The sequence below is a fragment of the Thalia democratica genome, chromosome 1 (assembly GCF_965202585.1).
Source record: "Thalia democratica chromosome 1, ktThaDemo2.hap1.1, whole genome shotgun sequence".
Classification (NCBI taxonomy): Eukaryota; Metazoa; Chordata; class Thaliacea; order Salpida; family Salpidae; genus Thalia; species Thalia democratica.
Window position 1 is genome coordinate 68,099,966 of NC_139165.1, and position 17,471 is coordinate 68,117,436.

Consider the following 17,471-nt stretch of genomic DNA (forward strand, 5'->3'; position numbering starts at 1 on the left):
ATTTAAAGTAGCTTAACAGTATCTTTTTAATGTTTTTATACTATTTATCAGAGTTTCTTACCTTTAACTCTAAAAAACTATAAATAGTCCCAAAAATGTATACTTTTAAAAACCTGGAAGAAATTTGGAAAACCTGGAAAATTTTTTTAAAAAACAAGTTGCAACCCTGATTATAAAAAACAATAATATTTGTTTAACATATGTTTTAGTGTTTTATATATTGACTTTTAAACAAATGTTATTGATTTTATACTCAAAATGATCAATTAGTTAGATGTTGTGTTTGTTATTAAACTATAATTTGAAATCTGGTATGAAACTTATAAGTATATTATTAATCACAGAATCAATGCTTTAATATTTCATAAAATGATTTCATCTTTATTTAAAAAACCCCTTTCAAGTTTGTCTAGACATGGGATTAAAACAGGTTAGATTTGATTATATTATATTAAATATTTAAATAATTACAAGTTTTTTGTTGACGTAAAGTTTTGTAATAAAACTGTGTAATGCTTTTTGTTATATTTTCTAAATAATTTTAATCTTTTATTTAATTGTTGATAAACTCAGGTTATATAGCTAGATTTTATTAAATAGGTACCACTAAGTAAAATTAAAGATGTATAAAGTAACCAAATATAAGTAAGAGTTGAATGAGTAACAATAGTCTAAAATTGTATAATTAAACATTTTATGTTAATAATTTTAAAATACTGTTTTTTAATTTGCTTTGCTTTAATCAATTTTAAAAAGCATATTAAGTTATTTTCTTGAGTTCAAGCACAAGTATGTATATAATACAACAGTTTTAATATGACATTTGAGCAAAAAAAATAAAATTTGAAATCTGAAGACTATGACACCTAAAGCTGTTTTGGTCTGAAGAATTTTCTAAGACCAAATTATGCTACAGACCTTTTAGTTGCTGTCTATGTCCTGTACACTTTGAATACTTAAGTGGTTTGTTAATTAAATCTATTAAAGTCTGATAAAACTTAAGTAATCTACAAAATTATATAAATTTTATAGGCATACCAAGAAATTCCACCTGATTACAATTTATAAAAAGATACAATACAAAAAAAATTACTAATAAACCATTAGGTTCCATTACATCAACACTTACTATGTGGCCTAGAAGCATACCCTAGTTTTTGATTAAAAAATATTTTGATCTTTTTAAGAACTCAATTTTTGACAATATACTTAGAATATCTTTTAAGTGCACAATAGGTTGTCCTGAGAATCTAAAGATACAAGATATCATGTAAATAAAAGAAAGGGCTTACATAAGTCTATTTTTGTGCTTTTGAAAAAAAAAAAAAATTTTAGTAATGAATTGCTTCATATGCTTGAGAGTCTCGGTAAACTATATATTTATAAGTATGATAAGCTTTCCTCAAGCTTATCATAACTTAAGTGCTATGCAAACAGGTACCTCTTTGAATTCTTTCTGAATATAGGGTAACTGTGAGTATGTATGGATATAAAAATGTAAACAAAAGGGCATTTAAAACTTATTAATATACATTAATCTGCACATTACTATCTTTTTTGGTTTTACTACGATTAGCAATGCTAATATGTTAGCATCTCTTTTAAAACTGCATCTTTTGTAATGAGATCTGCATAATTTTTGTCCACTTTCTGTTGAAATGTTTAAATACTATTTACTGAGATTTGTAATTATCTTGAAGATCTCTAGCAAATTCTAGTGCTTCATGAAGTTGTTATTCTTTTTTCTATAATTCAATTAATTATTGCAATGCAAGAAATAAAAGCTGAAAAGTTTAAAATGTTCCTCAAGGAAAGCGCAACTTGATTTGACTTAAAAAAGACTATTTTACTAAGTTTTTGAGTAATTGTTTTTGAACTTTCTCCATCTAATCTGGGAATATTTTAATAATTCTTTTGGTCAGATTTTTTAGTTTAAATACAAAACTAATTACAAATAATTAAATAGTTTAAGTCATTATAATTGGTTTAAAGCATACTATACATTAAGGGCATAGGGGGGGGGGGGGTAAACACCTTTTTTTGAAAATTGATCTTATTTTATATAGTTTTTACTAAGCTACAAAATGCTTTTTACAGATTAAAAAATTCAAAATAATTTTTGAGATATAGCCGGTTAAATTCAGAGGCAAAAATAGGTTCCTTATGGGAGGCACAAACAAAAACGGCAAAAATAGACTATTTCACTAAAAATCTATCTTCTCCTACGCTTTTTGAGATAACTACCTCAAACTTTCAGGAAATGTTCCTTGATATATTTAGAAAATAGTGTCAAAAATAAAAACAAATATATTTAAAAAATAAACAAAAAAAATTATTTTTTTTTGTTTTTTAGTTATAAAACTTTTATTTTTATTATTTTTTAAATTTTGTTCTGACAGAATTTTCTAAATATTGCATGGAACATTTCCTAAAAATTTGAGGTAGTTATCTCAAAAAACGTAGGAGGAAATATATTTTTAGTGATTTCTAGTTATTTGCAGTTTTAGTTTGCACCTCCCATAAGGGTCCTATTGTTGCCTCCGACTATATCTCAAAAGTTATCTAGAATTTTTCAAATCTGTAAGAAGCATCTTGTAGCTTAGTATTTAACTACATAAAATGAAATAAAATTTCATAAAAAGGTGTTGACCCCCTTATGCCCTTAAGCTTTCTAATTTTGGTCATTGTAAATTTGTTGTAAAAAGATGTTGGACTTAAGTTTTCTATCTATTTACAAAAACGCCTTCGCACTATAAGTTTTACACTTGATTTTTTTAGTATTATGTTATAGTAAATATAGACACAGGGTAAAATAAATATAATGCTAAAATGAATTTTTATGCTGTTTTCATTAATTTAATCTAGTTTATTAATTTAAAATGTTACAAACCTGTGAAAAAAATAAACAATAAATTTATTTTATACATAAATTAAACCATTTTTTTTAAATAGTTAAATAAATTACACAAAAACCACCTAATTAGGATTTGATATACATTATATATATATATTATTTTTTTTTAGCATGTAGAACTCTTCTTACTGAATCTTACACCAATTACCCTCTGCTGAAACATTGTACGGTTGATCATGAAAATACGAAGTCTGTCTTATTTAGATTTATGGATTTCGACCATTGTTTAGAAAGAGGTTATCCAGCAACATCTTTAATGATTGACAGAATGGTCAATGAAATTTCAACAAAAGAACACATGGAAGCTCTGCGCTACTACGTTTATAAGTAAGACTACAACCTGATTTTTATCTTAGCATTTTATCTTAATAGTTAAGAATTAAAAAAATGATTCTAGTTCCATAGGAAATTTTATATTATAATCAAGTTTTAAAATCAATCAAATTTGTTTAAGTATGAGTTGATTTTCTATAAAAGTTAAAGTTTTAAAACATTCATTTTTTTAACTAAAATGGCTATTTTTTAATTGATAGAAAAATTAAATTTTAGTTAAATATTTTCATTTAATGTGTTACTTAGAAAAATTAGGTTTTTTACATTCATTGGAAATAAAAAAAAAATCAGTTTTAATTAACAGCTTGTAGAAAATAAGCATAAATATAGTAACTATTTGTAAGCATATTTTTAACTTATACATATGAAGTAGTAAATGGTATAAATTTATTATTTTGGCCAAACTTGTATCACTTTTACTTTTATTGCAAATTGAAAATATTCATATGCTAAAATATATCATTTATGTTGCAGCTGCCAAGCAATTAAATTGCAACTAAATATAAGTTATTTTTGAGTAATTAAAATTTGCTCTTGAATACATAATTTTTAATAAAACTATTTTTAAGAGCGCATTTGACAAAAAAACTTATTGTTAGTTTAAAGTGCTTGTATTCAAAATAATTAGTTTTAAACTCTTTATAACAGCATAGTATTTTCTGTGTTAGCTAAATGATATGTATTTTCAGCTTTCGTCACTCTATCAATGGCTACTATCTAAGGCCTTGGACTATTCATAACATAGTTGAAAAATCAATGAAGTTAGATTCTAGTATAGTTCTAAATATGTTGAGTCATAGAGCCCCTTATGGAGTTTTTCCTAATGTTTATTCAATAAATTTACTTCTAAACAAATTAATAAAAGAGGAAAACACTAAAGGTAGTATTTGTTACATTTTTTTTACATAAAATTTTATCATTTAAAAACTTACTTAAATAGTTTTAATTATAATTTATTTTTCAAAGTTGTAAATTTTACTAGTAAACTTGTCTTTGTACAATATTTATGTTTTTTTTTGAGTTTTATTAATCTTACATTTATCTAAGTTTTGCTAAACCAAGTTTTATAGAAAAACCATAATTCAATAATATTAAATTTGTTAAAATTCCAATTTTATTATAAAATTAAACTTAATTCATTCTGATTAATATTTTAATAACTTTTTGAAGAAAAACTTTATTTATGTATTTTAAATTAAATATATAGCCTTGTTTATCAAAATTAGAAAGACATAAATTTTACAGATTCAATGGAAATAATAAATATATTTTACAAAATAATTATACGTTACGAATTTATTTTTAATAAGGTTTTATTGAATTAAAAAGTATAAAAACAACACAACGTTTATTTTTATAAGATTAATTTATAGTGTTTTTAACTGTGCATACTTATACAAAACAATTTTTTTTAAATCTCAAATAGATAAAGAAATTAAAAAGTTCATAAAACTATTATGTTAAAAAGATGCTTGATAACTCTTCAAAATACTTATTTAATTTTTTTTAAAGTTTGTTTTTAATTTATTTGTATAGTTTCGGCAAAAGTCTATATTAAGATAAAATAGTGTTATTAAAAGCATATTTATACTTATATCATTATTAGTTGATTTATATTATTAAACTTATATTGTTAAACTGTAAAAATGTCCTGATATTTTGATACTAAGGGCGTAGGGGGGGAGGGGGTTCAACATTTTTTTACAAAAAATAAAACTAGCTCTTATATGAAAGCTTTAAGTACAAACTACAAGCCAGTTTTTATAGAAATATAACAATATAAATGTTTTATATTTATATATTTAACTTTTGAAATATTGTAGTTTTTGTAAAAAGTTTCTGATACAAACGTATAGACCGCAAATTTTTTAAATTTAATTTTCTTGGAAATTAAAAAAAATCACTACAAATCTATCTTCTCCTATATTTTTTAAGCTATAGACTTCAAAATTTCAGGAAATGTTCCTTTTTTAGTTTAAAAGACTTTGAATGTTGCAACTTTAAAACTTAAAAAAAATAAAAGTTTTGGATAATAAAAAGTAGGCGCTTTTTTTTATATTTTTAATTTTATACTTCAAAATTAAGGAAATTCCTGCTTTAATCTATCATTTTAAATTTAGTAATAAACTTTCTGTGAAAATTTGAAGAAGATTAGTTAAGAAATGAAGGATAATATAGATTTATAATGAAATAGTCTTTTTTCGCGTTTTTGGTTATCGCCTTCCAAAAGAACCTACGGGGTCACCGAATTTGATCGCTTATATCCGAAAAATTACTTTGAATTATTTTAAGCGGTTAAAAATGTCTGGTAGCTCAGATAAAACTCTATAAAATAAGATCAACTTGTAAAAATCAAGGTGGACACCCCTATGCCCTTAATATAAATATATACAGTAGACTACCGCTTAAGTACGCACTTTTTTTGGTACGCACCTCGCCTTAAGTACGCACTTACCTAAAGAGACAAAAAAAATTCTAAATTTTTTTAAACTTAGATTTTTTCTAAAGACTTGTTCCATAGAGTCATTTTTTAGCGCTTTTCACCCATTTTGTATAAATTTCTAAATTTTTTTTTTTCAAAAACTTTCAGAATATCTGCAAAAGAAAGGTTAATTTTAATGTGACATAATACAAAACTAGTTAATCACAAAAACTAGTTACGATTTTTATAAAGTCAAAATATACATATAAAAAGAAGCAAGAACAACAAAAAAACTTAAGTTAAAAAAGAAATAATTAGCATCTTATCATTGTGCACTTATACTATAAATGTTTCTATGATATTAACTTTCTCACAAAAACAGTCCTGAAACGTTTTTCTTTCATATGAAATAAATCAAATACTTTTTACCTAATGGAAAATTATAATAAATGCATTAACTAAACTTAGCTTGTCTGGCATTATGTAGAAACTTTTTATAAGAAAATTAATCCTTTTAAAATCTATTAAAAAAACTTGCAGATTAGAATTACGTATCAAATGTTAATTAAAAAAAAAAGACTTGTTTATTTGGTTTAATTATTTGGTGGCTAGTTGTAGGAAAGAAAACAAACAACTAAATTTCATATCATACTATGTCGTCAAAAAGTACGCACTACCCGTGCTAAGTACGCACTTTTAGGTCGGGTTCAATTTGCGTGCTTAAGCGGTAGTCTACTGTACTGTTTTAATTTACTTTTTCGTAATATAATTGAACAATTTAGTTAAAAAAAGTGTGGATGAAATTATTCAGCAAATTATTTGTAAAAAACTCCTAACCGCTAGGTTAAATATAGAATTTTTTCAATATATATGTATATATTAACCAAACGAAAAGAAAAAGCAAAACTTATAAAAATTGATTATAAAAAGTTTTTTGAAAGACTTTAGAAAAATTTAAATCATTATAACATATAATTTAATGACTTTCAGTTAAAACCAAAGGAAAATGCTTTTGTACTAAAATTTTAAAAATAGCTATCTTTGAAAAGTAAAAGCTTAAGCTTCTAATTAGCAACAAACAAATAATTTTAATTACAATTTTTTATAAAGAGTGAATGTTTAAAGGATCTAATGAAAAAAAGTATTTTTTACTAATGTCTTTAAACAAATAAATTTTATATGTAGTTTTTAAACTCATAACTCCTACAGACTCCTTACTTGTGGCGTTTCATCTCTTTTTACTTGAAATGCTGGAAAACAAAGTTTCGCAAGTTTTAGTCATGCAGTGCATAAAGAAATACTGGAATGAAAATTGTACTGACGATTCGCGCATTCCAGTATTTGAGAATTTAGAGGAACAGAGAAATATAGCTGGAATTTTGTACACAATTGGTATGATCTGATTTTAATTAAAATTCGAATTGTTTACTAAATTTAGGTATTATTTTGTTCATCGTTTTTACCAAGTATAAAAATTATAAAACACATTTAAACAAAAAGTTAAGTCTCAAAATTTTAATAGTAATGTTACAGTTCATAAATCATTTATATGTTTTATAATCTTGTATACATGAATCATTTTGACTATATAAATCTTAAAAAAGACACATTTTACCATTATCAAATAATGACCATTAAAACAGGTTTACTATCAGTTATAACCCTGTCAATTCTAACCCGATTATTACTAACCCGATCATATCTAACCCGATCATTTCTAACCCGATCATATCTAACCCGATCATTTCTAACCCGATCAAATCTAACCCGATCATTTTTAACTCGATCATATCTAACCCGATCATTTCTAACCCGATCAAAAATGTTCTTGTTTTTTAGATTTATTTTGAAACTAGACTAATGTTAACAAAATTGTTCTTATATTAAAATATAATTTACTATGTATTAACAAAAATTTAATGTTTATATAGCTTTGATTAGTATAAGTTTTTAATTTCAAATAGTTTTCCTTATTTTGATTCTTTTTTCTTATCAACCTGCTTAAATCGATCTTTTTTTTCAGGTTAAATAAGATTTACTAAGTTGTTGTTTTTCTTTTAAATTGTTCTTTGTTGAATTCTTTAAGTAAGCTGTTTTAACTACACTAAAGTTATATATTCTTGTCATTTAGATAACTAGAATATTGTTTTACCACAAGTAAATTAAAAATAATAATTTTTAACAAATGTAATATTTATATACAAAGATTTTCATACTTCAGTCTATAAGCTTTGTTGTAAGTCTAGCCCAAGCGTTGTATATAGTTTTTGAGTAATCTTTTTCCAATTTATATTCTGTAAATCCCACTTAAAATTTAAAAACTTCCACAAATTGCAAAGACCTGTTTAGATAATGTAGTTAAGACAAACAATAAGCAATTTAGAACAATTTTGTTTTTTTAGTGATAAATAATTACGTTTAAATATAACCACTTAAAAAGATTTGTTATTAATGTAACATGTCCGAGGGTTAGCAAATCTCGTCTAGTTAATCTTCTTAAAAACTTTTACTTAAGTTTATATAATATCCAAAATATTTTAGTTACAACTTAAATTATTACTTAACTTAATATAATAAATTTATTAAAATTACATTTACTTTATTAAAAAAGATTAGTCGTACATAAAACAATTAAAGTAAATCAAATAATAATACTTTTCATATACTATATGAACTTAACTGAAAGTTTTAAAGAAGATTAACTAGACGAAATTTGATCATCCTTGTACTTGTGCATAAACAAGTCCGTTAAGAGTTATTGATCTTTCTTGCCCTAGATAGATCAGGGATCGGCAGCCTTATGTTACTCGCTGGCCAAGTGGAAAAATTGCTCGCGGGCCGCGCTATTTAGAAAAAAACCTTTGAGGGCCGCATTTATTTAAAAAAAATCTAGTAATCAGTAGAAAAATATTGTTTAAGATCATTAATACGACAAATTAAGCAATATTAAAGCATTAACTAAGAGTATTTATTGAATTAAGAGCCTAACTGTAAGTTTTTATTACAAAAATATAGTTTTTATTGTTTTGAAAATGTATTTTTTTTGGCTGAAAAGGAGCTCGAGGGCAGCAGATTTTGACTTTGAGGGCTGCAGTTTGCCGACTCTTGAGATAAATAAATATTTTATTAATTATCTGAATTAAAAATTTCAACACAAAACAGTTTCTTTGTTCAAAAAGTATATTTTTTACAGAACTTAATAGCAAAATGATACAGCTAAAAAAAATTACGCGTTTTTTCGACTTCGTTTTTATTGGGTCGGTAATGAGTCCATGGTAAATGTATTTTGGCTCTTTTTAGTCTGCGTAAAATATCTCAAAAAATACGGATAAATTTTAACTAATTTTCCTAGCAATAATTTTCAGTGAGCTGATTACAATAGTCGGTGTTTTTGATTTTATATAAAACTAATATTTATAGGGATGTTGGCAAGTTTTTGTTTTTTCAGCTTTTGTCTTCATTTAGGGTCTTCTTACTCAGTCAAAAAAACTTTGAAAATCTTATTTCCCTGAAGGATAACGATATTTTTGTTTAAATCTAAAAAAAAGCTAAAAAAAGACGTTTTTTAATGTTACGGAAACTAAAATAACATTTATAAACCCTTTTGTAGTTCATAGTTTTCATAGTTTAAATTTAGATAAAAATTGTTAAGCAAATAGACCCTGATTTCACCTTATTTTAGAATAATTGTCGTGTAGTAAATCTTATATGTTCAAAAGCAAAAGTTCGATTTAAGCAGACTTATAATAAGAAAAACGTCAAAATAAAGAAAAAGTTGTAAGTATAATAAGTTGAATAAAAATTTATATTAAAAGTATATTTAAAATAGAACAGTATAAACATATATAGTTTTGTTTAAGACAGAAAACTTAAATTTCAATAAAAGAACATTTATGTTAAGTTGTTTTAAAAATAAATTCTGATTAAAGAAATCTAAAAATGAAAATAAATTTATTGATTGAGTTAGAAACGATCGGGTTAGAAATGATCGGATTAGAATTGATCGGGGGTTAGAAATGATCGCCTCCCACTAAAACAATATACAGAGTTACATAAAACTTTTATTATAATTATAAAAGATATGTTTTCAATTATTTTTGTTTAGAATTTAATTAGTAAATGACTTATACTATATAAACCGTACTGTACTGTACATAAATTAATCTTTAGATATCCAAATCGAGGGTACGAAGAAAATTATCCGACTTAAGCTACAAATTTTTAATTATTATTTTTTTAGTCTTAGGTTGTTAGTTTTAATTAATAGATAAACTTTAGTCTTTTGGCTAGCTTTACTTAAGTACAACAAAGATGTTTTGCATTGCATTTTAGACACATATAGTGTGATAAAAATATTATTTTTGATATTTTTTAAAAACTTAGTCTTTTTTTAAAAACTTTTAAAAGTTTTATAAATATATTTAAAACTTAAACCCAACTCAGGGTTGCGAAAATACCTGGAATACTGGAAAAATCTTGAACTTGACAATTTAGGCTAGAAAACCTCGAAAAACCTAGAGTTTTACAGAGTTTTTACACTTTAAGTAATGAAACGTCGATTAGATACAACTAATTTATCACATAAAAATTATCATAAATTTTTTTATAAAGAAACACATTTAAAGTAGCTTTACAGTATCTTTTTTATGTTGTTATACTATTTAAGTCATTTTTTGACCTTAAATTTAATTTTATATGAAAATTTACCATAAACCTCTTTTTAAAAAAACTTTGAAGAAATTTAGAAAACCTAGAATTTTTTTTTCGAAACCCTTTAAAGGGCTGCCACACACTTAAGGAACTCAGGGAATTTTCAAATTAAAGAAAATCTCAGGGAAACTATAGAAAAGTTTTGATTTTTACTAAAATTTCAGGGAAGTTTTAAGATTTTTATTAAGTCTCAGGGAATTTTTTTTCTAGATCTAGAACGAGATTTAGTTAATCCAATTTCAAAATTTTGTTCAAAAAATTTAGTTTTATTAATTTTTAAGTGCTTTTTTACATTATTTTTTAGCCTCGCGGCTAGTTCTTCAAAATTTTAGATAAACATTGTAGTTTTTAATTTAAATTAAATATTAAAAAAAAAGTTATTAAGGATTTGAAAAAAACTCAGGAAGTTGAAGGTTACTCAGGGAAGTTTCTAGTCACTCAGAAAAATTTTTTTGACTCAAAGAGAGGCAACCCTACCTTTACCAACCCTTATTATAAACAATTATCAGTTTTTGTTGTTCGAAAACTAGTCTTAAGAATATTTGTGTTTGAAAAGTATTGTGTAAGTAAAACTAAAATTACCAAAAAAAGTAATATGCGAGAATTAAGATAGTCTTACTACCCATACCCTTGATTGGCAAAAAACAAAAACAACAAACAAATAAAAACTACAGTTGAATTAAAAAATTGATTTATTGTTGATATAACTTAATAGTTCATCAAATTAAAATGATGCCAAAAAGTTTTAAGTTTTGGTAAAAATTACTGTTGTCTTTGCGTATTTAACTTAATTTAAATATTTATAAATAAAAACTTCTGTTAGTACATCTTTACTTAGTAAAGTAGTCAGATAATAGAAGTAAGTTTGAAATATTAAAGTATTGTACATAATGTTTATTTAAGGTAAAAGTTTTGTAATTTAGTATTTATAAATTTTATATTCAGCGTTTAAATATATGATTTTAAAAACTTTCCGTATTATAAATTGCTATATTAAAATTAACTAAAATGATCACCAGTTAAATTGTTGTTTTGTAACTAAAAAATATTGATGGTATTAGTGCTCAAAACAAGCATTTTAAACCCATATTTTTGTTTTTCATTTTGTTTAAATACTTACATTGAACGTAAACGGTGTATTATTTAAAATGTTTGTTTATTATAAAATAACTTACATTTTTAATTTCAGGTACTTTAACGTCTGATACAAACTTGTCTGCAATTGGTTTAGCGATGTTGGGAAAAATAGAAAGAGAGAATGGAATATTGTCAGTCTTTCAACATACATGGGGTAAAATTTTGTTTATTAACTTAAAATATTTACTTGTAATGTTCTTAATGTCATGTTTAATCACACAGGATAACTTTTAAAAACTATTCATAACAATATGAATTATGGAAACTTATTTTAAAAATTCTTTATCTAAAAAAATACGCTTATATTTTTTACACTTCTTTTTAGTACTTACACTAATTTAAAGATAAATTAAATGTAAAATATCCTTTTATAAAATTTACAACTGTAAGTTATATAAAAAAATTAAAACAAAGTATGCCTTTAACTTTTGTTATATTAAGAATGATATCTTTTATCTATTTGTTTCAGATTTATTTTTTTTTTATAATTTTTCTAATATATGTAAAAAGTCAAGTTTTAGTTAATTTGCACTACTTTGTCTTATTTTCAGCTATACTGATAGTTTATATATATTAAATCTATAAATTTATAGTTTTACAAGTTTTATCCCAGTAGCTTGAAAAATCATGTGACGATAACTATATAAAAACTCTTAAGCATAAAATTAAAATACTTAAATCATAAATAGAGTAAAGTTGTAATTTGATATTTAGCTCCATTGCCTGATGAGGAAGGGTATTTAGAAAGAGCTGTTGATTGCATGTCATCTGCAACTAATGATGTTTCACAGCAGTGTGTTAGTCTTTGTTTACCTTTATATTAATATAACATGCACATTGGTATTTAATCGAATTGGTGTATTTATTTAATTGTAATACTGTAATATTTTTATAAAAACTTTTACAATTTTTTTTAGTGTTTTCTAAATGTTGCTCATTTTATTCGTTTTAAAATAGTTCTTTTTTTTTAAGCTAAAAATATACTGAATCAAATGTATCCTACGCTGTTATTAAATCATAGATGATATATATATATCTATATAAAAGTTTATTTAAAGATGCAAAACTCAAAGGACTCGAGTTTTGTGCCTATGCACTCATCAGCTTCAAAACAAGTTTAAAATAAAGCACAAAACAAAATCACAAATGAAAGTTAAAAAGTTTTTGCATAAATAGATTATGACGTAATTTTGAAACTATCAAAAATCATGCAAAACGGCTTGTGCAAAAATTAATTTACCAATCGACAATAAACTGGCAAAAATTCATAAAACTTCAGTGAGTAACTATATATTAGGACAGATAATTGAAAGAGATAAAGATAAAATTAAGATAAAAATTGAAATTTAGGTTATTTTAAGATGAAATTAAAATTTGTTAAACTTTAAAAGCGATTTTTTTATATGTCTACAAGACGATACAAACTCGCTTCTTTTATTTAGGCATCTCTTGTCTTTCAGTGCATATACAACGGCTGATGCTTCTTTGAGACACAGCCTACATATTGGGCTATTGCCGTCAGCTATAGGCTGTGCTCTTTTTATAACTTCCCAGGATATTTCAAAGTCAATGCCGCTGCGCTTTAAGCCACAAACATACTTCGAAAGTTCAGTGTCATTTCATATATGCCGCCTTTAAAAGATTTTTTATGATTGGCATACCTGAATCTAAACTGAGTCGAGCACAAGCCGACATAGAACCTCGTCTCAACGCCAGAGTTAACTGTGGCCTTGTAGACGATGTTCTCTGAACGGCAATTGCCCCCTTTTAAATTATATTTGCAGCTACCAGCGCAGCCACATTGACTTCGAATTCCTGAGTTTTGATTTAAATTTTTTTGGTTGTGTGCCTTAATGATATTCTCTAAATTTGCCGTACACGAATAACTTATTCGCATACTATGTTTGTTGAAAATTTTTGTTAGCGGATTTTGTGTATTGAAGTCCAAAAAATAATCAAATACACAAAAGAAAAAGAAATGTAATCTGGTACAACCCTCCTTTTAGCAATTCTGTAAAAACTAATATTGGAAGAAAATTTATAAATCTAGTCAAAAAACGCTTCAATAAACAAAACTCAGGAATTTGAAGTCAATGTGGCTGCGCTGGTAGCTGCAAATATAATTTAAAAGGAGGCAATTGCCGTTCAGAGAACATCGTCTACAAGGCCACAGTTAACTCTGGCGTTGAGACGAGGTTCTATGTCGGCTTGTGCTCGACTCAGTTTAGATTCAGGTATGCCAATCATAAAAAATCTTTTAAAGGCGGCATATATGAAAATGACACTGAACTTTCGAAGTATGTTTGTGGCTTAAAGCGCAGCGGCATTGACTTTGAAATATCCTGGGAAGTTATAAAAAGAGCACAGCCTATAGCTGACGGCAATAGCCCAATATGTAGGCTGTGTCTCAAAGAAGCATCAGCCGTTGTATATGCACTGAAAGACAAGAGATGCCTAAATAAAAGAAGCGAGTTTGTATCGTCTTGTAGACATATAAAAAAGTCGCTTTTAAAGTTTAACAAATTTTAATTTCATCTTAAAATAACCTAAATTTCAATTTGTATCTTAATTTTATCTTTATTTCTTTCAATTATCTGTCCTAATATATAGTTACTCACTGAAGTTTTATGAATTTTTGCCAGTTTATTGTCGATTGGTAAATTAATTTTTGCACAAGCCGTTTTGCATGATTTTTGATAGTTTCAAAATTACGTCATAATCTATTTATGCAAAAACTTTTTAACTTTCATTTGTGATTTTGTTTTGTGCTTTATTTTAAACTTGTTTTGAAGCTGATGAGTGCATAGGCACGAAACTCGAGTCCTTTGAGTTTTGCATATTTAAATAAACTTTTTTATTAATAAAGCCCTCAAGGTGGGCTCAGTGTGAAAAAATATATTTTTTTAAGTTAAATACAATAAATAAATATATATATATTGTATGCTTTATATCATTAGCTATAGTATTTTAGTTTTTGATACTGTTTTTTGTCATAAAGGATCATTTGATTTCTCATCCACTGATAAGCTTCTTAAAACATATAGTTTGATTCAATTTATCAATATTTTATAGAAAGTTACTTTTCAATAATAGTTAATAAAATTTTTTTGCAAATATATATATTTATATATTGTGGGTTGTAATTTTTAGTCTTTAAGTTATTTTCTTTGTTGTAGGTAAATTGTATAGATTTATTTATTAATATTAAATGCGAAAATAAAAGAAAAACATAATATGTTCCACATAAAGTTTTTTAGTTTTTTATAAGCTATCCTTTTGCATTGATAAATTAAGAGAATTATATTATTATTTGTTGGCTTTTCAAATGAAGTTTTAGACATAAAATAAATGTAATATAAAGTATGTTTATGATTTTATAAAGTAGCAAAGCTTTCAGTAAAATAAGTTATATAGCATAGTTTTAATCATATTGTAAAGCTTAGAGAAAAAAGTAAGACTTTTTAAAGACCAACAAATTTGACTTTTAGTTGTGAAAGGCTTAAGTTTTGTATGCTTTTTTATATCAAATATTTAGTAAATAATAATTTTTATTTAATTAGTAAATTTATAACAATTTATGCTAATTTTTTTTGAATATAGACTTAATATAAATTTTAGTTATATTCATTATTCATTATTATGTTAATAAGTATAATCCTTATTTTCTTATACAAATAAAATTTAGTATACCTTTTAAACAGTTAACAAACTACTTACTCTAACTTTATTACAAAAAAAACTATTTTTATGAATTATGTCGTTTTTACTTTTTTTTTTTCAAAAAGTAAACGTTATATTATTCCATAAGTAACTACTAGTTTTTGTTTGTAAAGCTGCTAACAAGTTTTAAAGTATATATTTGTATAAACTTTATTTGCAGTTAGATGTTGTTGAAAACTGCCTGACTGGCGATGAAGATTTGCAAACTAAATTTAAAGAGCAAGTTGAAAATTTGCAAGAAAAAAATCTCGTATCGGTAAGTTATTTTTATTCCAAATAAAAATACACTGAAAATTTTTTAGTTCTGTATTTCAAAAGTGAATTATATATAGTTTTTTTTTAATATTAAGTTTAAATTTTCAATAACCAACTTATAGCTCATTCGGTAACAATTATTATTATTATTACAAGTTTATTGTCCATCTGATGGACCTAGGCATCAAAACCCAGGCCACTTAAACAGAAAGACACATAACGAAACAAATAAAAATAAAAATAACACAAAAAGTTCATTATTTAAAACAAAAGTGAAAACATATTTCACTATGGTATATGTATAAATTTATATACTTACATAAAAAGCAAGTTTTTTAACCACAAGCTAAACTTATTAAACATTTTATTTATTTTAAAACATCTTATTAACGCTTTGATGAAAACGATCAATCATGAAAAATTTAAATGCATTGACTAACAAAAAAAACCTAAAGCCTCAAGCACATTAAAATAGAGTGGCCAGATAAATATTCATTTAACATATTAAAATTTATGTTTTTAAAAACATTGAAAGCTTATATAAAAACTTCGCTAGTCTACTTTTTCAGGATGATGAGAAATTGAGCATCAGCGGAACGGCGGACAGAATGCTAAGCCAGTTGCCCGAATACGAAGCTGATCACGTGACTAACGAGTTGGAGGTAACGGCTCGTGGGTGGGGGGATGAGAGGGAAGCTCTCCTCAACGCGGAGATGGAGCTGAGGCAGGAAGTGGAGAGGGAGCGGATGGAGCATCAGCGGAGAGTGGAGGTGGAAGAAGAAGCTCACCAGATGGCCGTCGTCGAACTCGGATTTTACGACTTGGAAAGAGTTTGTTACTTCTTCAAAAATTTTTTTTTTTTTCCTTTGAGTTTTCATAGTTTTGTTTAAACTACATTTTTTATACTTTTAAATTAAAAAAGCTTTAAAATATAGCAGTTACCCTAACGTTTTAATCATGTATGAGCTGTGAAATTTAGTAGTATGTTTTTGCTTTTATATTTTTCTACCCACTACTTCGAATTATATTTAATTGTAGATTTTTACAAATTTTCGCGTAAGTTTATATATTGTTACTTAAAAGTGTAATTATTTTAACAGAAAGAAAAGACAGTTGATGAAAGTGAACTAAAGCCGGAATTGCGAAGTAATTACGTCGATGGAAGCTTCAATGAACTGGATATTATTGAAAGAATGCGAGAAAATTTGCAAGTTGAAAAAAATCCAGTTATCAAGCTTGAAAATTTTTGAATTTAATTATTGATATAAAAATTTCGAAATTAACTTGCGTTTTCACATTAGTTTAAAATGTTGTCTATAGAGAATTGTATGGAAGTTTGCATGCATTTTAAACTTAGGATTATAATGTTAGAAAATTTGTCTTTTTTATTCGAATTAAGAATCTTTACTCTTTAAGAAAAGCTACTTTAGCTTGAGGTAAAATGACAAAATTTGATTTTATTTTTATATTTAGTTTTTCATCATTTTAAGTGAATTAAAAAAAACTTGGTTTTGTTTTCAATTATACTTTGTTATAAAGTGTGTTTCTAAAGCTAATTAGTTTAAAATATGCCTATGAGTGCTTACTACGTTTGTAGTTTGAAATAAAGTTTAGAATGAGTTTTAGTATTAAAATAATGTATTAACGCAATATTAGGCAAACTTTTGTATTAAAGCCAATAAAATTTGGTTTTGTTGTACTATAATACCTACTTAAGTACTGTATTATCATATACAGAAACATTTTCGTCTTTATTAAACTTTATACGTCATTTTTAAATTGACCGAGTTTTAATCTACAAAAAGATTTTTTTATACTTCAACTACAAGTAGTAGCTTTACACTAAAATTATAAGTTTCTGGTTTTTTCGTTATGTGATTCTTCAAAAAATAGCAGTGAAACCCGAATACCAGGTTTCTTAAAGCTTTTAGTACGGTAGAAAAGTTGTTCTTCAAAGTTTTTTAGTCTTACTAACGATAA

The 17,471-nt window shown here is 25.2% G+C and overlaps 1 protein-coding gene across 1 annotated transcript; it reads left to right on the plus strand.

Annotated features, from left to right (window-relative positions):
• The first annotated feature begins 348 nt into the window (after positions 1-348).
• On the plus strand, positions 349-17,128 carry LOC145833172 (uncharacterized). Its single transcript, XM_082940374.1, has 9 exons — positions 349-430; positions 3,025-3,241; positions 3,937-4,127; positions 6,879-7,061; positions 11,569-11,670; positions 12,231-12,313; positions 15,397-15,492; positions 16,061-16,321; positions 16,592-17,128. The coding sequence occupies exons 1-9, from the start codon at positions 370-372 to the stop codon at positions 16,739-16,741; spliced, it is 1,344 nt and encodes a 447-aa protein (XP_082796500.1). The 5' UTR covers positions 349-369; the 3' UTR covers positions 16,742-17,128.
• The last annotated feature ends 343 nt before the right edge of the window (positions 17,129-17,471 follow it).

Bases quoted from the DNA above. Each gene is read 5' to 3' on its own strand.
- LOC145833172 (XM_082940374.1), top strand. From the start codon at position 370: ATGATTTCATCTTTATTTAAAAAACCCCTTTCAAGTTTGTCTAGACAT. The intron at 3,242-3,936 runs GTAAGACTACAA...ATGTATTTTCAG, and splicing joins CTGCGCTACTACGTTTATAA to CTTTCGTCACTCTATCAATG. The intron at 11,671-12,230 runs GTAAAATTTTGT...TTTGATATTTAG, and splicing joins AGTCTTTCAACATACATGGG to CTCCATTGCCTGATGAGGAA.